A 27,232-nucleotide genomic window follows, 5' to 3' on the forward strand; every position below is an offset into this window, starting at 1 on the left:
TATTTATTCTGTGAATATCTACAGCTGTTTAAAGGTGAAAGTTGTGTATGATGTTCTAAAATAAATGTGAAACCAGTCACTTTAAATCCTTGGTTTTTATTTCATAAACAACCAGAAAAATCTTCTGAACTGTTAACTTTTTATTGACAATGAATTCTAGAAACATTCATAAAAAAAGTGCAATCATAACAGTAACACCCTTGACATTAAATGTGATTTAAAAGTTCTGTGGAGCAAAATTTAAAAAAGGACAATGTGTTTCAGAGCTCATCAGTACAGTGATCTATCCACCAAAGGCAGTTCAGCATCAGCATTTTAGTTTCATATAGTTGAAGAATAGTCATAAGAATATGAATTTGCTTCCCTTTCCATTTCCCATTCCATTTGCTGTGTCTGGTGTTCGTTTTCAGACGCCCTTGTACTCACGTGGACAGTAGCTGGAAAACAGCGGCTCAGCTGGGATGCCGCGCCTAATGTATGACAAAATTATTTAGTAGTGGAAAAACACCTTAATGCAAAATAATCTCCTCTTAACAGAAAGGCACCGGTTAACTGATAACATTAGCAGGTAGATACAAATTGGTGGTATAAAAGCTCCTCTGATACTTACTCTACCATACGGCAGCGGTGCAGCGACAGTCTGTTGAAGGCATCGTCGATGTCCGTCACATTTTTGGCGCTCCACAGCCGCTCTGCCACGGCACTGGCACGAGGCCTGGAAGTAATAACAAGAAATACAAGTTTTGTTTGTCTGGAGTATTCTGGTTAACTCAATGCCAAGGAGGAAGTCAGTCAGCAGTGATCTTAGAGAAGCAATTGTTGCTGCCCATCAATTTGGGAGGGCTTATATGGACATTTTGAAAGACTGAACAAGTATGGGTTTGTTTGGAAGACTTGCCAGGAGAAAGCCTCTTCTCTAAAACATGGCGGCACACATTAGGTTTCGGGGATAATATCCTTTGAACAGATGAGACAGAAGTCTTTGGCCAAATTGGTTGAAATCGAACACCGCATTGGCACAAACACCTCTTAACAACTGCCAAACACAGTGGTGGAGGGGTGATGATTTAGGTTGTACCGAGTCAACTATGAACTCCTCTGAATACTAAAGTATTGTACAAGCAAATGTGAGGTTGGCTGGACAGCTAAAGCTTGGATCAAATTCAGAAAATCTATAACAGAATGGCTGAAAGAGGAAAAAAGTAATGCTGTATTGACCCAGTCAAAGTCCAGACCACGGTCTCGACCTCAAACCTGAATGAAATACTCCACAGCATTAGATAAATACTTCAAGAGAGCTGTGTTCATGCAAACAGCTCCCAAAGGTTCCTGAAAACCTCAATAAACTGAACACTGTAAACAATAGAGGGCCAAAATTCCTCCACCATGTTGTGAGAGAGAAAACAATTACTGAATTAAGAAGTGCACTTCGTTTTCCATACACTGCTTCTGCATTTTTGCTTATTTATTAAATAAAACAGTGTAATATGTCATGTGTTGTTGAGCTCGGGTGGCATTTACCTCATTTAGAACTGAATAATATGCATATTGTCTGTTAATCACCTATTAAAATGTACCTATATCAGGCTTACCAAAGTCTGGGTGTGAGGTTTGTAGCGTCCACATACTCTCCCCACAAGCAGGCCTCTCCACCAATCACCAGCTTTTTCTGCTCATCAGTTCCTGTTTTAAAATTTAGCATTTGATCGGGTCAGGGAAATGCAACAATGACCCATTCGAAAAACTGAAAAGGGACAACAGTGATGAATAAAATAAATTAATTATCTAAATTATATATTCTCCCAAATGACAGTAAAATATCAATTTATTTTTCTGCTCGTTACTGAACAGGCTTACACCAATTTGCACAGGAGTGACATTCCTGAAACTTGAGATCTAGGCCAAAAGTTGAATACAGTGTGACCCTGACAACAACAAAGCAATAAAATATTATCACATGAACGGGGTCAAGTTCTGACAGGTTGTAAATATGAATAGGAAATGACCTTAAAAAAAAAAAAAAAAAAAAAAAAAAAAAAAAAAAAAAGATTCATTCATGCAGACACAAACCCTTAAAGTCCTGTGGGTCGGCCTTGTAAAAGCCCTGCCAGTCCTGCCCGTAGGAGATACGGTTCAGGTACCAGGGAGTGGACAGCAGGGTCTGGTACCCTGATGCAGTAACGCTTGCCATCTCATTGTGGTATTGTTCCTGGTTTCCCTTCCAAACGTGGATTAGTGTGTCTGCTTTCAGCTACACAGCACACACATACACAGATATCTCAGTAATGAGAACATAAGAGAAAAGTACGGAGAGGAACCAAGACAAAAGCTTTTTCCAGCTTTATAGAGAACCAAACCTTATACATTTCGACCAGTCAAGCACAAATGTACCCAACACCACATTGTTTACTCATGACTTCCTTCTCATTTTTGCAGTATCTTTTCAAATATGCGATTGGTCCCCCATAGTGTTGAAAAACATCAGCACATTAAAAGGAACAAGATCTGAAACCACCAACCACACTGCCCCATGTTCAGTCTGTTGGCCTTTTGTCACAACTGTGCAATTTTCAAGTGTACAAGTGTAAGCCTGTTGGAAGTAACAAAAAAAATTGAGTTCATATCAATATATATTCAAAATATGACCAATTCTTGTTTAAAACTGACCTTCAAAGTTGAGTGGTTCAACTTTGTAGTACTTCTGCCAATCCTGCCCGTAGCTAATATAATCTAGGTACCATGGAGCAGAGAGGATGGTGGTGTAGCCTGCTGCCGTGACATTGCTCATCTCCTTATCACTTCTGCCACCAATCCACACATGCACTACCGTGTCAGGCTTTAGCTGGAATGGTTACAAATCAAACTCGTGCGCTTGAGTTAAATCGTTACATGAAGGTTGACTGTGATTAAAGGAATGATTAGAGGACATGACTGGTGTAACATAGTTTTGCTTTGTTGCCAAGAGTTAGATGAGAATGTCAAGACTGATTTCATGTCTGTCTCTAAATCAGCATAAAAAGCTAGTAAGCTAAGCTTACTACATAGCTTAGCTTACTAGCTAAGCTAAGCTTACTACAAAGTCTTGAAATGGGTAAAATGCTGTTACGGCCTATATCATAAAATCCCAAAGTCTAATAAGAAGACTTTAAATCTCTTAAGCCACTGACTCTCAAACTTTAGTTTAGGGCCCCATACAGGCAAGACAAGCTTCTTAATGATGCAAACTGAGCTAGTTTGGTCTTAGCATCATTTCACAGTATTGATTATTTGAATATTTCTCTATTATTGCCAGCTAGCTAATATTAACAAGCTTCCTGAGAAAATTTCACTTCCACTAATTTCATGACAGTTTAACACAATTATACAGTACTGTGCAGAAGTCTTGAGTCCCCTTTCCTTTCAGGCTCATGAGAAATATGTATATGTGTCATGGTAATTATAGCCCCAGTAACTGGCTATTACTGCAAGCCTATAATTTAGCATTTAGACAAATGAGTATTTATCCAACTTTCAGCAATAAAGTAAAAGAGCATAGTTTATAAATCTTTTTCCAATTAGTCCTTCACTAACTAAATGAAAAACTTCAAATGAAATTAAAGTTAAATTGATGATTAAGCATTCAACATTCAAATTGATTTAGCTAACGTTTCAAGACCTTACCTTAACACCATTGTCAAAGACCTCCTGCCAGACCAGATAGCCCTTCTTGGTAGAGGCCACAATATCCAAGAGTCTGTTGGATCAAGAAAGCATAAAAGGAAACTTTTTAAAAATCATTTCAACTATTAAATAGCAAACAGAAGTTTGGTGGGAAACACACTTTTGGATGTAGAATGATTCCAGTTTGCTGTAGTCTTCTCCAAAATGTTGCTGCTCCATGAACTTCTGAATGTCTGGGTTGGATTTCCTGCAGGACAAAGCCAGCAGCTAATATCTGTTGCCTGACCTCTGAGGCTAAAAACAATTTTTCTGACTATGCGTGCACAGTCTCACCAGCAAGTGAAGTCCACCTCATCACCTCCCAGGTGAATGTAGCCATCGGGGAACACGGTGCTGATCTCCGTGAAGAACTTAGCCATGAAGTCGTACGTGGTGTTCAGGATGGGGTTCACTGGTCCGAAAGAGCCAGAGGGTTTGGACCCAGAGTAACAGGGTGTGAGCAGATCTTTTTGGCCTGATGGGAAGTAATATGGAGTAAAGACCAAGACATCTTCAAATAAAAAAAAAAATTGTTAAAACTAAAAAGTTGCCTAAAAACCTCACCTTTGCCCCAAGACTGTGTGTGTCCTGGAGTGTCAAACTCCGGTACGACACGAATGCCTCTTAGACGAGCAAACTCGATTACCATCTTCACATCGGCGGGTGTATACACGTGGGTGTATGGGTGGTAAGCTCCCTGCGAACAGTGGATCACAGCACTCTTAATAAAAAGCACCCTGTTCCTCTCTGATGAAGTTTAAAACCAACAAACTTTGTACCGACCTGCTCGCTGAGCTGTGGGAAGGTTCGGCTTAAGTAAGGGAAGGACTGCTCGTCGACAATGTGCCAGTGGAAAACATTGATTTTGTTCATCGCCATTGTTTCCTGTATGAATGAACCAGGAGAGAAAGTAATTTAGAAAGTCTGTTAAATGATTGAAAGGTAAAAAAAAAAAAAAAAAAAAAAATTAAAATGGTTTTACTCGTACCAAATTGGACAAAATGACTTTAATGGGAAGGAAGTGCCGAGAGCTGTCCAGTAAGATGCCTCTGTGTTGAAACCTGGGGAAGTCATTGATTATTGTTGCATTGATGCTTTTCTGAAAAAGATGCAAAGTTGGAAAAAAAAGAACTTAATTCAAATCTACCTCACAAAAAGTTCTTTAAGGATTAACATGGTAGAAAACAAACCCCCCAAAAAACAAAACAAAGCCAAATGTCTTCAACTTACAGCTCCATATTCATCTTCAAACACCAACTGGCTAAAGGTTTCCAGGCCTAGAAAAAAATATAGCACTCCAAAATAAACACATGATACAGTTCTTGGAAAACATTACATTTAGTTTTATGGCAGTGTAATCTGAACACTGCAAAGGATAATATGACCAAAGTTCAACAACAACAAGTTGTGTTGAGGTGCGTCCTGTGGAAAAGCTCAGCTGATTCCAAACCTTCTTTGGCATTAACATCAGCACAAAAACTGTGCACTAGGAACTTCGTGGTCTGGCTGAGCAGCTCCTGTAGGTGGCCCAGTACTTTAGCACAAAGAGTCTATGAAGCTACAACTATAGTTAGCTTAGCATTAAAGTTATAAACAGGAAGCTGTGGCTCTGGAAGCAAAGCGGCTCGTCTACCAATTGGAAGGTTGTGGTTTGATCCCGGCTCCTTCAGCCTACATGTTCCAATGTGTTCATAGGATTTTGAGTGTGTGTAGGATGTGTAGGACTTTGGGTGAGTGCAGTAAAAAGCACTTTGAGTGCTCAATTAGAGCAGAAAAGCACCATACAAGTATGAGTCCATTTACATGAGCAGACTATAACTGTACAGATAAATAAATGAGATGCAGCATGATCATTTCTAAGCCTGAGAGCTGCTGGAAGGCATTGTTCACCCTGTTTCTAGCTAGTCAGGGCCTTGATTTGATAACTATCATCTCGTCTCTCAGCCAGTAATCGAATAAGGAAATTTCTCAAAAAACAAACAAGATAAACAAAAACTATTCATATGAGCTTTTTTTTTTTTTTTAAAGACAAAGAAATCTTGATAGAATTTCTTGTTTTCTTACTACTAAACAGAAAACGGGAAATAAGAAATAATTTGACAAAGAAAATAAATGCTGTAAATCCTACCATGCAGAGCTCCCCAGACCTTAGGCGCCTTCAGGACAGCAACTGGCTGATTCACTGTCAGTTCATCTGTAAGAAACCACCACCTGTTTACTGCATATTCATTTTCAAAACTTGGCCGATTGTTGTAGAGGTGTTCAGGTCAGGGTAAGGAAATGGTGAAGTCATGGCCTTAAGGAAGGATTTGAACATTTGGTGTAGATTAACTGGGTTAATCCTAGTATTTGCTCTCCAGGTGATCACTAATTCCACTGGAAAGTCTTCAGTGTGACCACTGAAACCAGCCAAAAATGCTCTAGTGCACTGAAATTAGCCTGCATTTCCAATTTAAATAAATGTATCATCAGTGAAATATTAGTCAGAGTATTCACAGAAAAATGAATGTTATAACATTCCTTGAATGAAAACAATTAAGCAATAATAATCTACTGCGACAATAAAAAGCGTTTAACTGTCACAGCAGATTAAGGCAGAGCTGGTTATTATTGCTTTAGACAAGGTTTGGTACAGTGGTTCAAAACATAAAGTGAAAGGGCTGTGAGATGATAAAAAGGAAAGGAGTTAAAAAGTACAGTGTAGTATGTTTTTAAGGCTTTAACTATTATGAGTTCATAAAAACAAATTTCAATTTATTTCGTTCGTAAATCAAATAAAATGCAAGTTGGTGGTACTAAAGTTAATACTGATGTTTTGTAAGAATTCACATGTCAAAAATGTAATTAAACTCTGTAATTTAATGAAATTTTAATCTCTTTAAAACGTCACAATATAACCCTGTTTTTCTTCTTCATTTCAGTCTGATTTCTAAATGTACTTCTAAGTCAAGTGTTAAAGTCTTAAAAACAGGAGAGAAACCACAAGCAAGAGCAGATGAATATCATGCTCATCATGCAGAGGCAGATAACCGTTTGCAATATTCATTTCTGCATAACCACAGATGGACATTTAAATACAGTTGTGAAAACGAACATGTCTACAGGACTACGCAGTCCTGTTGAAAACGACGCTGAACGCCTTGAACTATTGTTTGCTTATTGTAGTATTGTACTGTTGTAGTGTTCTCTGTATGACTGGATCAGTCTATTGTTGGTGTAGAGGCATTTTGGCCCAAAAGCCGTGGCTGACAGTTGGTATGAGGTATTTGTGCTGATGAACTGCGTTCGAAATTTGGAGTTGTAAATTATGACCAAACATCACCCTTTGGGCATTGTTCCAGAGGTGTTGTGATTCATTCTTATGCACATTTAAAAACCTCTCCAAACAACCCATTTGGAGAGGTTGTTTGTAATTGTACTGTCATGAATTTTAACATTTAACATGCTAACTGAGGCCTGTAGTGTCTGAGATGCTTTTGCTCTGACCTTGGGGTGAATTTCCTGGGATGTTAAATGCCCAAACCTGTGCCTTTAGATAGGTGCCCACAGTGGCCAATGATCAATTAATCAAGCTCAGTACCTGGCTGCCACTTAACCTTTTAATTCCTATGGGAGCTGTAAGGGTGTACTTAGTTTTTCCACATGGTTGCATAGTATGAAAATTTGTTTTCAGGTGGCAATAATTACAATAAAGTTAGCAACACTTTATACATAATCAATATAAAACAGCTGTACCAATTATAAAATGAGTGGCATACAATTTTTTTGGTCCATATTTTCATTCATTCGTTTTCACTTTCATTGCATATCTTTTTCTTTTGGTTTGCTTTGTAAATTCATACAGTGGGAAGTACCCCGAAAAGCTTGAACATACATGTAATAGAGTAAAAAGTACAGAATTTCCCCTCTGCGACGCAAGGCAGTTTAGTAACAGTAGTTACACCTAGTTACATGGAATAGCTGAGGAAGAGGCGGCTGATTGGATACCGCCGTAAAACATGACATGAACGAGGAAGAGAAGGTACTCACATGACTCGTCAGAAGTCACACTGGGGTAACCGTCACATTCAGAGTCAGGTGATGTGATCCACACTTGCAGCTCGGTCAGATCAGAGGGATCTGATCGCCTGTTGTTTTTGCTTCCCCACTGCTTTTTAGCGCTGCCGAACATGTACTCATAATACCTGCAGAGAGAGACAGCACGAGGGTGGAAACTGGCCCCTGAACGCAACACGGGCTGCGGTGTTGAGATTTCGCCACATATATAAATCATGTGCAGCGATGCAAATAAATAAATATAAAAACAGCTCATAGACACAGCTGCTCACCTCCTGTATGCGCTCTGTAGGAGACTGCAGCTCGGTCCAGCGGACGACGCTTTGGCATCAACAATCCTGAAGCTGGCACTGGTTAACTTGAATGAAACCTCTGAAATCTGCACTTTCTGCGGCAGAGGCCACAGGGAGCCGTACTTTGACGCCTGGAAAACGGGCTCGGCCTCAACATAGTCGTCGATGTTGTTGTGCTGCAGCCCCTGGCAGCAGCTAAGAGCCAGCAACAGCGACACAAACTTCAGCATTATCGTGTTGTTGACAAATTACAGTCAAGTCACAAGACCTTGCAACAGCAGCACTTTTATTTTGCGAGAGGGGGCGGGACTTCCATGCGGAAGTCAAATTTAACAGAAATTTAAAGAGAAACCACAAACCTGCCGGTGTTCTGAACACCGGCTCTCTTGAAAAGTACAATGTATCGTATATTTACTCAGCCAAATCATCGAGTCAGATCCAGTATGAATGAAATGTTATTGAAGTAAGCTGATTTACTAATGCTAAACTATTACGTGTCAAAGTACTCAGTGCAAAGTAAGAAAACGCGTGACAAAAATGATGATATAGTATATGATGAAATTATTAAAACTCTTGGATTCATACTTCAATCGACCGTCTATTCAAATTTAATGACCTTGTTGACCTTAGAACAGTCAACATTTGGCACAGATCAAGACAATCCACCGTGGGGTAACTATCTGATCCCCTTCTGAATTTATACTTTGCTCACTTGTAAGGAAATGAACAACGCTAATTGTAATTGCAGTTTCATTTTATTGGCGACAGGCAGAATATCGACCAAAAATCCAGAAATAACCCACACATCACATAAAAGTTATACATTGATTTGTATTTCATTGAGTGAAATAACAATTTAATACCCCACAAACTGGCTGTCTGCCCATGTGTAACACATATTACAATCAATCAACCAATCAATCAGTTATAGATACTCATGTGTGTATAAAGCACGCCATTCCAACCTCTCCACCACTATGGGCAAGCCCAAACATCTGTCAGGGACAAGACTGTAGACCACCACAAGGCTGGAATGGGCTACAAAACAATCAGCATGAAGCTTTGTGAGAAAATGATAGCTGTTTGTGTGATTATTCAGAGACTGACGACATACAAAATGATCACCTTTGGCGTGGAGCTGGATGCAAGATCTTGCTTCATGGGGTGAAGATCATCATGAGAAAGGTGGGGGATCAGCCCAAAATTACAAGGGAGGAGTTTATTAATGATCTGAATTCATTTGGTACCACAATCACAGAGAACACCATTGGTAACTCAGTAAGGACTGAATGGATGTAATGGATTGAAATCCTGCAGTCCTCATATGGTCCCTGTACACGAAGACAGGTGTACAGGCCCAGCTTAAGTTTGCCAGTGAACATTAAATGATTCAGTGAAGGATTGTGAGGAAGCGCTGTGGTCACTCGACCCGCCATGTTTAGAGGAAGAGAAATGCTGAGTATAATCTAGAGAACACCCTCCCCACAGTCAAGCATGGAGATGGAAACATGCTTTTGGGTTGTTTTTCTAATAAAGAAACAGGATGACTTCACCACTCAGCCAGAACACTGAAGCTGGATCACAGATATGTCTTCCTGCACGACGGTGACCCAAAACATGTCATAAAATCAACAAAGGATCGGCTAAAGAAGAGGCACATTGATGTTATCAGTTTAGTTTCCAGGAGATTCTGGCTTATTCTGCCAGAATATGCAGGCCGTTTAATGGTTTCTCTGATTTTAGTTTTGTATTTGTAAGTCAAAAGCATATTACGTTATTGTGACATCAGGTTACTGACTTGGCCTTTTAACAATATTTCTTTTTTTTTTCTTTCTTTGACTTAAAAAAGAAGATTCTTTCACAATACTTTTTGGGATAGCACCTAAATGTACAGTATGCTTTGCATCACGAACCTACCTTTCTGTTTAAAAAAAAGAAAGAAACCAAACTTTGACCAGCTTGTAAATTATACTTTTTTTATTCTATTATCTAGAATATGTGAATGTGAATGTGTTTACAGCCTAAAGTGAAGTGTGTGAATTTACATACAGCTTGCCATCGGGTATATTTGCTTACTCATTTCTTGGAACTGACACGCTTGGCCTCTAAAGTTAGTGCTAAACAAGAACAACAGGTTTTACTGTGTATCTTTGACAGCCCACATGACAGGGTAATCTAAAAAACCATAACATAACTAGCTCTTTGCATGCTTATTCATCCATTATTTACTTTTAATCACAAGAACCCCAAACTGATAGAACAATATGCAGATGCGAGCATTTATTTAACTCACAAATGACAGAAATATAGGCAGACACTTTGGGTAAAACAGAATTAGCTGATTGCAGTCTAAGCGCCTCAAATAGCTAGCATGTATTTGCATTGTCATTTGGTCATTTTGACTCATCACTGATGCTGCCTTTCAAATTCAAATGGGGTTTTTTGTCTGTTAAGTGTCTCTCATGTCATATAAAGTATTTTATGCCATTGGATTGATGGCTTTGCTCCTAAATATGGCACATCATTTTGTTATCTATATATGAATCAACAAATAACAGTATAATCACTGCTTAAAAGAAATTGGTGTATAGTATTCCAATAATTAGAATAATTATACCAATAATTAGAGGTATGCCATTATACAACATAGCATACAACTTTATCTATCCATGAAGCCAGATATGACACAACAATTAGTTAAACTGCAGTTATGTCTTAAAGACATAAACACCTGGATGGCCTCTAATTTTCTGCTTCTAAATTCAGATAAAACTGAGGTTATTGTACGCAGCCCTAAAAATTGTAGAAATATGGTATTTAACTGGATCCTTACTCTGGATGGCATTACTGTGGCCTCCAGTAACGCTGTGAGGAACCTTGGTGTCATTTTTGACCAGGATATGTCCTTTAATGGACATATTAAAATAAATATGTGGACTGCTTTTTGTATTAGCGTTATATCTCTAAAATTAGAAACATCCTGTCTCAGGGTGACGCTGAAAAACTAGTTCATGCATTTATTCATGCAATACTAGTTCATGCAAGTATAAAGTATTTGTATTCTATTTTTATCTTATTGTATATTTTATTCTATTTTATTCTACTGTATATAGTATTTTATTTTATTTTATTCTATTCTGTACAGTTGTGTACTGTATTTATTCTTATTTTATTTTATTCTAATTTTTGCTTTATAACTTCTGCACTGTCCACTTCCTGCTGTGACAAAACAAATTTCCCACGTGTGGGACTAATAAAGGTTATCTTATCTTATCTTATCTTATCTTATTACTTCTAGGCTGGGCTACTGTAATTCGTTATTATCAGGATGTCCTAAAAACTCCCTGAAAAGCCTTCAGTTGATCCAAAATCAAGAGTACTGACAGGGACTAGAAAGAGAGAGCATATTTCGCCTATATTGGCTTCCCTTCATTGGCTCCCTGTTAAATCCAGAATCAAATTCAAAATCCTGCTCCTCATATAAAGTCTTGAATAATCAGGCCCCATCTTATCTTAATGACCTCATAGTGCTGTATCACCTCATTAGGGCACTTTGCTCTCAGACTGCGGGCTTACTTGTGGTTCCTAGAGTATATAAAAGGAGAATGGGAGTCAGAGCCTTCAGCTTTCAGGCCCCTCTTCTGTGGAACCAGCTTCCAATTTTGTATTTGGGAGACAGACATCCTCTCTACTTTTAAAATGAGGCTTAAAACTTCTTTTTGCTAAAGCACACAGTTAGGGCTGGATCAGGTGAGCCTGAATCCTCCCTTAGTTACGCTGCAATAGCTGCTGGGGGATTCCCATGATGCACTGAGTATTTCTTCTTCAGTCACCTTTTCAACTCACGATGTCTTTATACACCTCTCTGCATTTAATCATTAGTTATTATTAATCTCTCACAGCAAGAGGATTCTGTGTTTGAATCCACTAGAGTACCAGGAGTTCTCTCCAGTTTCCACCCATGCTAGCATATGTGTCCAGGGTGTACCCACCTTTCACTCTATGGCATCTGGGACAGGCTCCACCTTGAAGCTTCATATAAAGTAGTATTACCTAATGGTGATTTGTTAGCGTATGTATTGTCAACTTATAGAAAGTACAGTAAAGGGATATCACGTTGGCTTGGACCTCTGACTTCTTCTTCAAGGTCATATAAGGTCAAATTTTCATAAAAGTGTTGAGAATGAGCTGCCTAGTTAGTTAGGAATATACTGTAGTATAAAGTTATTCAGTTATCCATTATCTACTCCTATATAATGTTTGTATAGTAAAATAAAACATCGGTCACACTACATTTATCTGACTTTTACTGCACTACAAACTTCTTACAAGTGCGCAAAGAAACAATACAAAAACCAGTTTGACTGCTAGTCTGCTGTTGACAATAATTAATTATTTGACAATAATAATTATTGGCAAATATATTAAATTGTCATTATTTGGCCAAATAAAGTAGCATCCTGCACATAACAGGGCTACTTGCATTACTTTGCCCACTAGGTGTCTCTCTTTCCATACACACAGTCCATGTTAGAGCGCAAAGACGTTTCTCTTCAACACTTACTTCCCTGGTGAACAGTGTGCTGCGTTATCCTCAGCATAAACCGATTGTTCGGTTTTCATCAACAGTCGATGGGAAAGGGAACTGAGTGTGAGTTCTCAACAGCTCTGTGGCCACCACACTGCACATCAAAAACAAACAAACCAAACAGCAACATCACAGCCTCGAGGGTCCTCTGAAGAGTTTAGTCACAGCCAAATGCACCGTCAACGAGCACCGCAGATGTGACTCACACAAGATGTTCACGGATAAAATTGGACTTCCCGTTCCCAGCTCTCCCCCTTTTACTAAAAACCACAGAGAGCTTTGTAATCCTATAGGACCTGACACTGGCTCAATGTGACTCAGTCAGACTTTGTGGCATTTCCTATATGTTATTGTTTCAGAATGTCTTGGAGTGGCTGTTTAAAGTCTTGAGTCCACAAAGCACAACACCGGAACAATACCTTTAATTTTCTCTTGGCTCTTCTGTCACAATGCTGGGTGGATCCTGTTTGGTCTTCTGAGGAACCACTAAACCATCACGTGGACTGCTGCGACGTAATCTACCATCAGATCCTGCACACTGTACCAGCACTGAAGTATTTTACTAAAGCATTTGCATTTCAAACCAAGTTAAGCACCGCTCCTATTCACGCGACCTGCTTAGTAGTTACTTTGTAGAAATATATATATAGTATATATATATATATATATATATATATATATATATATATATATATATATATATATTACACACACACATATATATATGTGTATGTGGCCTTTTTCCTCTCTAAACCTTTCAGATACGTTAATCATATGATCCTCTAACGCATGCTTTATTAAGAGTCTGAACGATCAGAAAGTCCTTTAAAAAAGAAAAAAAGAAAAAAGAAAACTTTAACTGAACTCATCTTTAGGGATTACTTGGTAATTATCTTACGCAGTGGGATGGTACATGTTCTCTTTCCCTCACTCGGTTTCGTGCGCGAGGTGACGGTCCTCCCTGTTCCCACTGTGGACACACCCACTTGTTTCAGTGAGAGAGAAGTGGGAGCGCAGGAGGAGGAGGAGGACACATAGGCTTCAGTCACACAGCAGCAGCAGCTTTAGAGGAGCTCATCCGAACATCTCCGCTCATCCTTCACATCACAGCTACCATCTATTGATACTCGGCTGTCCAGAGGTCCATAGAAGCCTCGGTAAACTCCCTGTAACCCACAGTCGGCGTGGATCTCGACTTAGTATTCCGTGACCTTTCGGATATAAACCCCAAGGAGTTGCACTCCCCGGGCGTAAGGCTTGCATCGTGGCTCTTGTAGAAGTGGCATGTTCGAGGGAAACTTCGGGCGCAATTGAACTCCTGCTTTCACCCAAAGAGGTAAAACAAAACAAAGCATAATAATAATATTAATTATAATAATGATGATAAAAATAATGCTAACCACCTCACTGCATCATGTTAAAGCGTGTCGCTCGATTGTTAGATAGTAACTACGATTGCATCCCCCTTCTGCTCTCACGATGACGGAAAGCTCCAGGCTGGAACATTAGGAAGCGCAACAATGTTTACATTTGCTGATCAGGTTCAGGTTCCTATTATTGATTTATTGATTTATCGATAGCTGATCTCCCCTCGGTCGTCTGCGTTCATGTCCTCAGCTGTTTTCCTTGCACATTCGTGCATGCTGGAGATGTTTTGCTTGTTTAAAATGCGACGTCAGGTGTGACACGCTCTTCTCGATGTTACAAAGCCATGATTTTAATTTATTTAATTAGGTGTTTTTTTCAATTGTACGGCGTTTGTTTGTGCATTTAGACTTGAGATCGTACATTTCGATCCCGACCAACACTGAAGAAGCAGGCGAACAGATCCATAGCTCATTGCTCTTTCTTCTTGTTTTGCATCTTGCTTCAATTACCGCCCTCCACTCAGCGAGTGGCAGATGTACAGAACGAGGTCCACATAAGCTCCGGTGTTTACTTTTGAAGTGACTCCCCTCCCATCCCTCTTCCTGAGTCCATGGTTGACTGTGAACACCTGGCAATGATTTTTAAACAGGCTGTAGTCAGCCAGGCCCTGGCTGGAGTCCAGTGGCTGCATGTGCATGTCCTTTAACTGTGTGCTTTCTGAGTGAGGCGTGTAGTGTGGGCTTTCTGGGCTGTGTGCTCGGTGTGTGGATCTGGTTTCTGTGAGGGGTGGGATGAGGAAGACATCTCTCTCTCTCTCCCCCTCTCTTTCTCTCAGCCACCCAGCCAACCACACATTTTGGCACTGCTGGCATTTCTTCCTGTCTGGACCCTTTGGTGTACTGACTGTGGTATTATAATAGAGGGTAATCAGGGAAGTCCTCCAGAGCAGCGTGGAAACCTCAAACGCTGATAAGCTGTGACAAATTATTATTTTAGTCTAGTTGTTTGTATTAACTTGCACAACAGAGATATTTGCTTTATTATACCACAAGCTGTCACATATTTTAATGGTCATCAAAGAGTTTGTGTTTGAAATTAGGCTGCATTATCTGCACATTTGCAGTAAATTGGGCACCACCTTTGCAACTGTGAGTCTTTCTCTCCACTGTCCTTAAAAATAAACTATAAAAATGACAGATTTGTAAAAGAAATAGAAATATTAATGGCACAGCAGAACTTCTCAGTACTCTCAGCAATGTCTTTTGTTATTTCTGACCAACAGTACAAAACCTTCAGGAATTTTCTCACCGATTTGGTTTGAATGGAGGCAGGGTGGGGACTTAAACTACTTGAGGTTGAACCTCTTTGTAGGTTATGTTAATAAGGTTTCATTAACCTAAAATTCTTTGCTACTTTACTATGTCATAAAGCTATGAATAAGTAGGAGGAAGAATGCTGCGTAAAGAAAAAAGAGTCATAAATGTCAGCTAATCAGATAAATTCTGGTATGAAAAACTTGAGTCACCAAAGAGGGAAGTGCAGCTCTTGCTAATTTTTCCCCTACATGTTATGTAAATGTTATCCTTTGCTTAATTATTATTATTATTTTTACTTTGAAATTGATCATATTTTCCTATATTCTCATGGGAAATGCACAAAATCCGCCTTGTGCAGATTATGTCTGCAGATGTAAAGATATGTCCAGGAGTTTGTTCTCATTTAGAGCAGGAGTAAGACAGCCTGTGCAGTAGTTCATAGCCGAAAAGGGTTTGTCAGTTTAATCCTAACTTTGAAATAGTTTTCCTTTTGCGTTCCGCTTGTAACTTCCATGTAATTTACAGTTTCCAGACAGCTGCCAGGAATTTTTACAGACTTGTCACACTCGTGATGTTTGAATGCGCCCTGTGCCAGTGTACTGTGGATGATGAGATTAAAGTAATGGAAAGGTAAAGCAAATTTAAACAGTGATACGAGTTATCTAATTTCCTCTGTAATCAGTGCTTAAGATCAAAACAAGGAGAGACATGCTTATTTTTCAGAGGTTAGTCTAAGTTTAAGCTTATAATCAGGAAGCAAATCCAACACTTTTAAGCGTAAGTGCAGTCTTCAATTATTCTTTCTCGTTGCGTTGTCTAAGATTTGTATAAAACTTTTTTTTTTTTTTGTTTTATTTATTTCTATTTTGAATCTAGCCGTGCTGTATATGTCACAGACGGGTTTCGGGACCAGCTGCTTGAGCTGGTAATCCAGGCTTTACCCTTTAATATGCAAATAGTTGAGGCATGTGGTTTACTGCTCTTTTCATTGTTCACCTTTCCCGCACTCCCCAGTATGCGGGCGTGAGTGAGCACTTTCGTTTGACAACAGGGAAAATGAAGATTGTGCAAACAGATCACCTTTGGTAATTCTGCGGGGCAGCAGTGTTGTTTGGAGGAATGAGTGCATTGCAGTGAGATTAAAATGGAAAAGCTGTGTTGTGCTTTGCTATTTTATTGCCACTAAATGATTTGTTTGGCAAAAGAACAGAGACGGTTAGCAGCTCAGCTAAGTGTCTTTCATTTACTGGTAGACTATAATTAGCTTGTAATCATTTTGCTACCTAGTATGAAGCTAAATTATTGGACTAACTGAAGTGTTTATCTGCCAGCTCCAGTGCCTGAGAGTACCAATGGTTCTATTTATTAATATGCCAATGATTAACAAGTGTGAAACCTCTTCATTATAGCGCCTGACTTATTAGGATCACATATTTAAATCGAGCCATTTACAGCCTCCAGTTAGAAGCCCTGAGCTGCAGTGTGTGCATGTGTGTGTGTGTAGCACGTGACGTGTGCGGGGAGATTAGGTGAGGATGTTCTCCTTACAGATGAGCCCGAGGCCAAGAGTTGACAGGTTGCCAGTTTTGTCACTGCAGGAATGCTGGGAATCCCGTTCGACCGGTGGCGGTTGGTTTTGGTTTTCATTAACTTCTGATAAATAAGATTCTTCCTCTTTATACAAAGATGTGGAAAGGCTGTGCACAGGCATCGCCATCCTTTGAGCTGTGCGCTGACATCCCTGTGCGAACATGTTCAAAGGGGCAAAGCCCAGAATCATTAGGAGTCATCCTCTGTGTACCCTGAATGCCAAAAAAATAAAATCAAAATTCATAGCTGTTCATTCAGTATGCATTGAGATATTAAGCCCAAGGTATGAGTGCCACTGCTCACAAGAAATCCCCACTGGACTTGCATTTATACCTGCAGGGATTGGGCTTGATTTCCTATTCATGAGACTGCATTCTGAGGATTTTGGAACAGATGATGCAACTTAGGGAAAATGGAAACTGTCCTTAGCTCTCTGTAGCTTTCTTTTTTCTTTTCTTTTTCTTTTTTGAAGAGGAATCATTTATGACAGCAAGGAACTTTTGAACTCTTTCACTCTTGAAGTGAAAATCCTATCATTCAAACATCAAATGCTCGCCACCTGTAGGTTTGTAAAACATTTGCTCGCTGACAGAGCTTGACCCCTTTCAGCTACAATAGATTTTGCTTTGGGAGAGGCTTTGAAATGCAGAAAAGTGAAGAAAAAAAATAAAAATAAATATATATATATATATAGATATATATATCTTGTGTGTGTGTTGCTCAATGATTTTCTTTAAGCGTTGAACCTCCACAGAAATTCAGTTTTTATTAAGCGTCTACATCTGTTTCATACCTAGCATATAAATGGAGGTCTGTTTTTTCTTCTGAAGTATTTTATTGATGTTTTTTTCTTATTGAGACATCAGAACTTTTTAATCATTATAAATCACAGCAGCTGTCAGGTTGTGGAGCTATTTGCAGTCAAGAATGAAATTACAAAACCATTAGAACCAAGCCCAGTCCTGTTTTTGTACTAAAACCTACCCTTACTCTTAAGATTAACCACCCTTCTATCAAATTCTATCAAGACCGATAGACTTAAGAGCAGGCTGACAACTTAAAATGTCTGTCAGCTGTGGATTTACTGGGTCAGACAGGGACTTGGTCCCTCTGTAAATAGAGTGCAGAAGGCACTTGACATGTCTAGAAATTGGTTGGAATAAGAGCGAGCTGTGAGCGAGCACAGGGCGAAGACAGTGAAGATGGGAGCTGTGATTTTCTGGGAGGAGAGTGTGCATTTCTCAGAGGCTTAAAAGAGCCCCACTGTCTCTTTCTTTTTCCCTTTTCATGAAGAATCCTCTGCAAAGGGAAACTTCATAGTTAATCGTGGCATCTCTGAAAGAGGAGGATTAGCATTGCTCAGAGCTGCAAGGCCTTGCAGTCTCTGCAAGAAGACAATTGTTATCTACTCGACCTTCAGAACTCTCAGATTTATGCTGTTTTGTAATTTGTAATCACTTGATCTCTTTCTGAATATTGATCTCTTGAGATTCCTCCTCCAAAAATACATTTTACGTGTTTTATCTCATTGTGGATATCAGTGCCCAACAATGTAATATTTCAGCATCAACATCACCACATAGTGCATCCACTGTACTCACTTCACTAAACCTACATTTTTATGAGTAATTGTACAGGACAAACAGTTTGTTTGCACTGTAAAGCTCCTGATTAATAGCTATTACATGCCCCATTTTTCAGCATAAATTGCATCTAACTTTAAATTTTAGTGGATGTGTTTAAAAGGTTAAGATATTAAAGGTTAAGATACACCATATTACAGACTATTTGAAGACTTCGGAAGATACACATTGTGGGAAATGTTGAATTGGTGAATAATAATTATGTGTAGTGGGCTTAAAATGTGCAGTGCATTGATGAAAGATTTTTTTTTCATTTCAGGATTCAATGAAAATGTCCGTGTGCGTCCATGAGAACCGAAAATCGCGAGCCAGCACTGGCTCCATGAACATCTACCTTTTTCACAAGTCCTCCTATGCTGATAGCGTACTCATGCACCTGAACTCGCTGCGGCAGCAAAGACTTTTCACCGACGTCTTGCTCCATGCTGGCAGCCGCTCCTTCCCCTGCCACCGCGCCGTGCTGGCTGCCTGCAGTCGCTACTTTGAGGCCATGTTCAGCGGTGGCCTGAGGGAAAGTCAGGCCAGTGAGGTTGACTTCCGTGACTCGATCCACCCAGAGGTTTTGGAGCTCCTGCTGGATTACGCTTACTCATCACGGGTGGTCATCAATGAGGAGAATGCAGAGTCGCTGTTGGAGGCAGGGGACATGTTGGAGTTTCAGGACATCCGGGATGCCTGCGCAGAGTTCTTAGAGAGAAACCTTCACCCGTCCAACTGCCTTGGCATGCTTCTGTTGTCAGACGCCCATCAGTGTACCAAGCTGTCAGAGCTCTCCTGGGGCATGTGCCTCAGCAACTTTCCTGCCATTTGCAAGACAGAGGACTTCCTCCAACTGCCCAAAGATATGGTGGTGCAGCTTTTATCGCACGAGGAGCTAGAGACAGAAGACGAGAGACTGGTTTACGAAGCTGCTCTTAACTGGATCAACTATGACTTGGAAAGGAGGCACTGCCATCTCCCGGAGCTCCTGAGAACGGTTCGCCTTGCGCTGTTGCCTGCCATCTTTTTAATGGAGAATGTCTCTACCGAAGAGCTGATTAACTCCCAGGCCAAGAGCAAGGAGCTGGTGGATGAAGCTATCCGCTGTAAGCTGAAAATCCTGCAGAACGATGGCGTTGTTAACAGCCCATGTGCTCGACCAAGAAAAACCAGCCATGCCCTGTTTCTTCTGGGTGGCCAGACTTTCATGTGTGACAAGTTGTACCTCGTGGACCAGAAAGCCAAAGAGATCATCCCAAAGGCTGACATCCCCAGTCCACGGAAGGAGTTCAGTGCCTGTGCAATTGGATGTAAGGTGTACATCACTGGTGGTAGAGGCTCAGAAAATGGCGTGTCCAAAGATGTTTGGGTCTATGACACTGTCCACGAGGAATGGTCAAAGGCGGCACCCATGCTGATTGCCAGGTTCGGCCACGGGTCTGCAGAGTTGAAACACTGTCTCTACGTCGTAGGAGGTCACACCGCAGCAACAGGCTGCCTTCCAGCTTCTCCATCAGTGTCTCTCAAACAGGTGGAGCAGTTTGACCCCGTGGCAAACAAGTGGACAATGGTAGCTCCTCTGAGAGAAGGTGTGAGCAACGCAGCTGTAGTTAGCGTCAAACTCAAACTCTTTGCTTTCGGAGGAACCAGCGTCACCCACGACAAGCTGCCCAAGGTGCAGTGCTACGATCCGCAGGAGAACCGATGGACCGTGCCTGCATCCTGCCCTCAGCCATGGCGCTACACAGCCGCCGCTGTCCTGGGAAACCAGATCTTCGTCATGGGCGGAGACACAGAGTTCTCAGCATGCTCGGCATACAAGTTCAGCAGCGAGAGCTACCAGTGGACAAAAGTGGGTGATGTGACAGCCAAGAGAATGAGCTGCCAGGCTGTGGCATCAGGGAACAAACTCTATGTGGTGGGTGGGTACTTTGGCACACAGCGGTGTAAAACTCTGGACTGCTATGACCCCACACTGGATGCATGGAACAGCATAACTACAGTGCCATACTCACTCATTCCTACTGCTTTCGTCAGCACCTGGAAACATCTACCTGCTTGAGTTCAGAACCCTCTACATGCACCCTTTCCATTAGGTAAGATCATGCTCCTGATACCTTTGATTTACGTGCCTTGTGGAGTACTGGTATTATGCGATCTATGAGAACAGTTGTATGAAGCAGGTTTTTTTTGTTTCAGTTGGAGCTGTAAAAAAATCCAATAAATTGCCTCAAGTAACTGGAAATGTAACTAGAAATATGAAAAAAAACACCCCTCAGCAGTACACTTCCCTTCTGTTTGAGACTAGCACCTTGAGACTATGTTAGCCACTGCTATAACACACCTGACTCTTTGACAGCTCTGTCAGCATTCATGTTTGATCTAGGGCAGTCCAAGGGTCGTGTTTTCCCAAGGAAAATCATACAATTTGATCCTTTTTTAAGAACCCTCCAACACAAATCTGACAGTGCTACACTAGAGCGATTCTTTGAAGCACTCTTTGAAGGGTTTGACAGTTTTTGGTAGTATAAACACTCAATATTGAATTGCATTAGTTTTACTCCCGTATAGACGTATGTCTATGTGAATTGCATTTAGAGTTTGAAGTATCATGATTATAAAGTTAAAAAGAATTCAGGCCTGTAACGTGATGCAATTTTTCGCTTTCTTAAGCTTTTCGATTTTCACAATAAGAGTTACACTGGCAAGATAAGTGGAGTGGAGGGCAGACCAGTGGGGGATTGATAGGGCTTGTGTGCTTTAGTTAAGTGAGTTATGCGGCTGCAGGGATGGGCCGAAGGACAGAGAGGGTAATTGAAAGAGAATAGGATACTTTTATTGCTCCTGTGGGGGAAATCTCTCTAAGAGGGAAAAGGGGGTCTGCCAATTAGACAAGCTCCACACCAGCAGGCTGCAACACCCCAGCGCAGATAATCCACTCTCAGTCGCCTTCCTTTGATGAGGTTATGGTCTTTACACTGGGTGAGAGGGAGGTGGACGGCGACTCACGCAGTGTCGGAAACCATTCATCATCAGCTACAAGATGAGGCGACTGCGAGAAGTGGCAGCGAGGGACACGAGGAGGAGGCGTTGTAAAGCTAGACGGCGTGAGACCTACCCCTCAGCCCACTCAAACATACACCATCCTTTATAGTAGTGGCCTCGCTCTGAAAATTTACGGTCTCTTCCGCTTCCGTCCGTGGCTTCCTGGTCTTATTTTTAACTCCGCTCTCCAGCTCTGATGGTAAATAGGCTGGACGTATGTGGAGCATGGGTAGTGAGCTGGCAAACCTGATCTTTCTGCGCACTGCAGGCTGCAGGGTCATGATCACATCACATCAGACAATCACAGCAACCTACTCTGATGCCCACACACACATAGCGTTGCAGACAGTCTTTCATTTTTCTCTATTTTTTTTTTCTGAAATGGCTAGCAGGTATGAATGGAAAGTACTGACATACACAGACTGTGTCCCACTTGATAATCCCAGGAAACTGCTCAGAGTGGCATCACTGCTATAAGGCTGTGATGTTCCTCGTCTTTACTGGATGAAAAATTTTGCATCATTTCTTTTTTTTGTGACTTGTCTCTGAAAGAGAGACTGAAGGCCTGAACTATCTGTAAGCCGGCGCAATACAATGCTCAGTGAAGTGAATAATCCTGCCACTAATTTAATAGAGAATTTGTTTTTTTTCTGTGTCTGCCTGTCATGGCAACTGACAGTCTACTCAATGAACGCGGTGAAAAGATGAAATGTGGAGGAATGGAAAAGAAGGCTGACTGTTTAGGAATAAAAGGAGAATGAAGGATGTTAGACCTCACAGGAGGAGATTGTAGCTGTGAGGGGAAAAAGGAAGTTTGCAGTCTTTTTCTCCCAGGGGAAAATTCCTAACTCCTCTTTGAGTTCTCCTTTTTTATTTTCTCAGAAAGCTGTTAGGAGGGAAAAATGGCTGAGGAATTACCACCAAAATGCCTAATGTGAGGCATAACAGAATCATTTTAGACCTCAGTCTTTGTATGGGTGAAGTGAATATAATGGTTGGTGGGTTTTGTTAGCATCAGATGAAGCCACGCTAGCTTTTTCTCAATTTTCCACAGTTAGCTACTAAGCTAAGCTAAGCTAAGCTAATAATCACATCTTTTAGAACACGTCAGAGTACTCAGGCTTCAAACAACAAAGTATTGACATAAAAGTAAACAAATGGAGATCACACTGCTTTAAATACTCGAGCAAATCTGAGTTAATCTCTGCGAATAAAACAAAACTCAGGACTCCAGTTTTCAGACTACTAATAATTTTGAACAGGAGTCCAGTATTTAAATAGGTTTCTGGATCTGAAGGTACACAACAGCACTACCCATACGGGGAGAGTGTAACACAGACATATATTCACATGCACTTCACTCACCTCTTTTCACTCTGTATGTGTTTATGCACTACTTTGCATTTAATCATGAGTTATTATTAAATCTGGATGTTCTTCCTCTGCGTGTCTTGTGGTTCTGCCGGAAGTTTCTTCCTGTTGAAAGGGAGTTTTTCCTTCCCACTGTTGCCAAGTGCTTGCTCACAGAGGGTTGTCTGACTGTTGTGGTTTTCTCTGTGTTATTGTAGTGTCTTTACCTTACGGTATATAGCACCTCAAGGCGACTATTGTTGTGACTTGGCGCAGTGTATAAATAAAATGGAATTTAATTAAACTGAATATACTGCTAACAGAAAGCAACTTTTAACCAACATGTGAGGCACGCTCACCCAAATGACACCAAACACTACACTACACTGTGGTTCCCAGCAATACATTCACCGAGTTTGAAGTAGATTCACTGATTCTGCAGTAAAACACAACCTGTGGACTGTTCGTACTCCTAAATTGTTGTTTAGATCATGTGCATCACTCATGTCTGTAGTGATTATTAAGTGAATTAAACACAATCCAATACTGCTCATGTAAACACAAATACACATCTCCAAAAAGCTGGCTCAACAGCAGGGATACAGTCACTAGGCAGGAGTTTGGTTTTATTTTGTGCACCCTGACTCTTTAGATAGAAAAAAAAATCTTTTATTCTTAATCCATCTTCTGTACCGTTTTGAATAATTAAAAAGTCACCTTTAAACTGTTTAGCGCTGTTTGCTTTCAGGCATTTTCACCTTATTAGCCTGCCTAATGAATCCTTCTTTTCTCTCTCCCTTAGATTTCCCTGTTTTGCATCATCTACTGGTCTCCCAACTGTGAAGAAGCACACATTCTTTTCCTCCAAAAGAGACACTGAGCAGTGATGTACAGACGCCCGCATTCATTTTGATGTTGCAAAGAGGCAAAAAAAGAAAGAAGAGAAAAAAATCAGAAGCATGTACAGATGGACGCTTTCACTAGAACGATGCCATCTCTCGTTTTGTGAGATGGAAGCTGAGGCGTACAGTAAAAAGAAGTTCACGCAAACAGACCAAACAAACTGCTGCTTGGCACAAACTCCCACTATGCGTGGGGCATTTTACACTTGTGCTTTCATGCTGCCATTGGCGTGCTGAAAACATATCACACTACCTGCATTTCTTTCCCCTCGTTCAGTCATGAAATGCTTGTGAAGACTTTATTGTTGTTTTTAAATATTAAGAGAAAAAGAAGAAAAAAAATGTATAGCATGACGGATGCCCTGTTTAGATTGCTGGAGGTGGAACACGATGATGGGTTAAAGTTTGACTGAACATAAATGATTTATAAAAGGCAGAATGAAGGAGCAAACACCCCCTCAGTCCTCTAATAAGCTCTTCTGTTTGTATCTTCTTTTGCGTCGTTTCAGACTTGTGCGTCTAACAGCTGTGACACAGAAACAAACCAGACAGTGCCCTGTCACTGCCTGGTTTCTGAGGTTTTGATGACCAACACCAGCTGAGTTGGAAGAGGTTGGAGGGGTATATCTGTGCATGGCCAAGGGGTGGGATGGGGTGAAGGTGCCTTGAGGTCATGACCTTACACGTTTGCATGTGACGCTCGCTGAACCAACCCACTGTACACGGGGGTGGGCGGAGTTCAGCAGGCTCGGAAGGAACGCCGTAACACTTCATGCTGTAAAAGACTGGCTTTGCTTCTGACAAAGCAGCGGCTCGCTCGCCTGAGTCGTAGCTGAACCCTTTTTTGAGCATGTTCGTGGTGATTCGCTAAACAAACAAACAAAAAATGACAAAAAAACTGGCATGGACTCTCGTCACCTTAAACGCAAAGTGAGAAGTTATCAGTTTCTTCTTAAACTTGCTGCAATGTAGTCTTAATTTATATGGCAATGAATACTCTTGTTATGTTAAGATGTTTTAATCGTATTTATTTTCTTCTCTGCCTGTGTTCATTATGCGAATGTATGTTTGGGTTATGTTGTGCATGGCCGGTTGCTGTGTTTTAATTTCATCGCAGTTGGGGCGGGCGGCTGTATTTTGCACAGTCCAGTTTTTTTGCGTGAGGTACTTGGTTCTTTTAAGAGAAACCTCTCCCAGGGTTTCATGGATGCAAGAGGAAGAATGACTCACACTACAGATGATGTAAAGCAGTCATTAGCAAGACTATAGAGTCCCTTACACTATAGAAGACTGAACGGCTTTGAAAGAAATGTTGTTTTAATTCTCTTTAAGCTCTAATCTGGGTCCAAACTTGCCTTAAATCAGCCTAAATAGGAGACCAAATGAAGTGGGTTAGATGAACCATAAAACAGAAAAGGCTGGGAGATCGGTGCAGTATATGACCCAGTACCAACAAGGGAGAGTAACCCTGACATGGCTAAGAATGTGACAGCTGGAGGACTGTCACATGTGCTAACTTGGCTTCTCATGAGTCTTTGGAATCATTAGGTTAAGAACTCCAGTAAGCTGTGCATTGTTAAGGGCAGACACCACAGTGCTTTTCACCATAGTGTCATTCATACACATAAAAAAAAAGAAAAAAAAAGAGGTATCCGAAGACCAAAACATGTCTCATTAAACACTTTCATATGAAACACTTGGTAACATTAATCAGTGTTTTTCGTCTGTGTGTCTGTCTGTGTGACCTGAACATTGACATTTTATAGTTGAATATTAATGGTATCATTGAATTTCAGTGTAAGAGGTAATGTTTTGGTGGAATATGTATGTAATTTTTTTAAAAAACCTTCATGTGCAGTCCTATTAAATCAACAGGGGATTAACAGCCCAGTAAATTCTGCTTCAGCGCCCCAAGCCACCCAAAAGTTCCCTTTTATTGGCAATTTCAGGACTTCTAAGGAAACCATTGTGGCTCCATAAGTTTGACCTCATCCAACCACTGAACACAGAGCCTCCGGCCCCGCCAATCAGGCGGGAGTACTTCTTTCCATGGCAACAAGAGAGTAATGAATGCCCCTTCAATTTGCACCTAATTGCTGAGTGGCATTTCCCATTTCAGCTCTTTGCCCTCTGTCTTTATCCTCTTGTTTTATCTGGAAATCCAGCCGGCTCAGAATCGGGCGTAGTATCTCGCTTTCATGTGTTGATGTAAGTTAAGCCACCGTCGGTGTGCATCAGTTCCTTTCGTCATGTAAGAGTTTTAATTTCTATTTTTATGGCATTATTTTGTACATGTGATTTTTTTCACAATGTGAAATTCATGGCTAAATAAACATGAGAGTTTTTTCCTCTTGACTGTAACGTGTTGTGTCTTTCTTCTCGGTGCCAAAAACCATTTGTCCATCGGCTTGTTTTAACGTGGTGGTGGTGTGTATTTAAAAGGGTGCAAGGCAGCTTCAGCACAGCATAGGAGACTTTCTGCACTGCTGCATGTTTCACATATTTCGGCAGCTTTGGGGTGAACGCAGCAGCCAGAGCGTCCTGAGGTATTTAAGGCAGTATATCATGCGTACGGCTTTTGTTCTGTGGAGGAGGGACTGAAATCATCTTATCTGTGCCCCTGGCTTTTGAGCTTCCTGCACAAGAACAGCCAGATACTTTCCCTTTCTCTGTCAAGTCACCTTGGCAACAGCAACCTTTTTTTTTCCTGCCAACTGTGGGGGCTGGAAGACAACATGAAATCTTAAAAAGCACCTCCCCAGCCCTGACTCCCCCTCTCACTTTTTACACCCCCTCCCCCCTCCTCTATCTTCCAGTGAAATGCATTGCAAAGCAGCTCACTAGTGGTGAAGTCTTTGCTGCTTTAGGACGTCCCCTGGTTTGTAACAAGTCTTAACATCCCATCAGCCCGCGACCGCAGAGCGCACCGCCACCGGCTGAGTTCCTCCAGCTCTAAGGAGTCCGGCTCTGCTGCCTCTGTTTACATTCTTCGCCCTGACACAACTCCTGACCGGTGACATATGGTTGAGAAACACCAGTTCTACTGGATCCCCGACCCTCATGCAAGCAAAAATACGCCCATACGCTGGAGGGGAGGGGGAAGGGATGGTGGCTTGAGAAATAAACAAGTGTTTTTTCTGACTGTGTCAGCATGTGCTGAGATGTTGGGAAAAAACAAAAAAAGCTGTGAAAAATCGTACCGGCACCATTTTCATGTTTTTCTCAAGCACTCTGAGATCTGGGGGAAAAAAACAACATCAAGCTGACACTGAAGGTTAAATGCGGGGGCTTTGTGTGTGGGAGGCCCCTCTGTGCCTCAACAGTCCCTTCATTAATCAAGACAGGAAGTTGGGCTTCCTGTCCGCCAGGATGTCGGCCTTACCCCCCACCTCCCTGGGCCTCC

General features: G+C 41.1%; 2 protein-coding genes across 3 annotated transcripts; one reads left to right on the top strand and one right to left on the bottom strand.

The window, feature by feature from the left end:
• Positions 1-80: 80 nt before the first annotated feature.
• On the bottom strand, positions 81-8,357 carry hexb (hexosaminidase B (beta polypeptide)). Of its 2 annotated transcripts, none has more exons than XM_031734575.2 (14): positions 8,028-8,357; positions 7,729-7,883; positions 5,828-5,893; positions 4,930-4,976; positions 4,688-4,798; positions 4,483-4,584; positions 4,264-4,396; positions 3,994-4,174; positions 3,821-3,907; positions 3,661-3,733; positions 2,071-2,251; positions 1,593-1,683; positions 611-715; positions 81-470 (listed from the first exon to the last, which is right to left on the bottom strand). In XM_031734575.2, exons 1-14 carry the CDS (start codon positions 8,276-8,278, stop codon positions 407-409), a joined length of 1,647 nt encoding a protein of 548 aa, XP_031590435.1. In that variant the 5' UTR covers positions 8,279-8,357; the 3' UTR covers positions 81-406. The 2 variants fall into 2 exon arrangements, with proteins under 2 accessions (XP_031590435.1, XP_031590436.1); XM_031734576.2 differs by lacking the exon at positions 2,071-2,251 and adding an exon at positions 2,668-2,842.
• Positions 8,358-13,658: 5,301 nt separating this feature from the next.
• enc1 (ectodermal-neural cortex 1) lies at positions 13,659-26,184 on the top strand. The gene is made up of 3 exons (XM_031734577.2): positions 13,659-13,972; positions 18,813-20,628; positions 23,730-26,184. The coding sequence occupies exon 2, from the start codon at positions 18,819-18,821 to the stop codon at positions 20,592-20,594; it is 1,776 nt and encodes a 591-aa protein (XP_031590437.1). The 5' UTR covers positions 13,659-13,972; positions 18,813-18,818; the 3' UTR covers positions 20,595-20,628; positions 23,730-26,184.
• The last annotated feature ends 1,048 nt before the right edge of the window (positions 26,185-27,232 follow it).

The sequence above is a fragment of the Oreochromis aureus genome, linkage group 7, assembly GCF_013358895.1.
Source record: "Oreochromis aureus strain Israel breed Guangdong linkage group 7, ZZ_aureus, whole genome shotgun sequence".
Lineage (NCBI taxonomy): Eukaryota > Metazoa > Chordata > Actinopteri > Cichliformes > Cichlidae > Oreochromis > Oreochromis aureus.

Bases quoted from the DNA above. Each gene is read 5' to 3' on its own strand.
- hexb (XM_031734575.2), bottom strand. From the start codon at position 8,278: ATGCTGAAGTTTGTGTCGCTGTTGCTGGCTCTTAGCTGCTGCCAGGGG. The intron at 4,977-5,827 runs GTAGGATTTACA...ATTTTTTTCTAG, and splicing joins GGTCTGGGGAGCTCTGCATG to GCCTGGAAACCTTTAGCCAG. The intron at 4,175-4,263 runs GTGAGGTTTTTA...ACTTCCCATCAG, and splicing joins CACACAGTCTTGGGGCAAAG to GCCAAAAAGATCTGCTCACA.
- enc1 (XM_031734577.2), top strand. From the start codon at position 18,819: ATGAAAATGTCCGTGTGCGTCCATGAGAACCGAAAATCGCGAGCCAGC.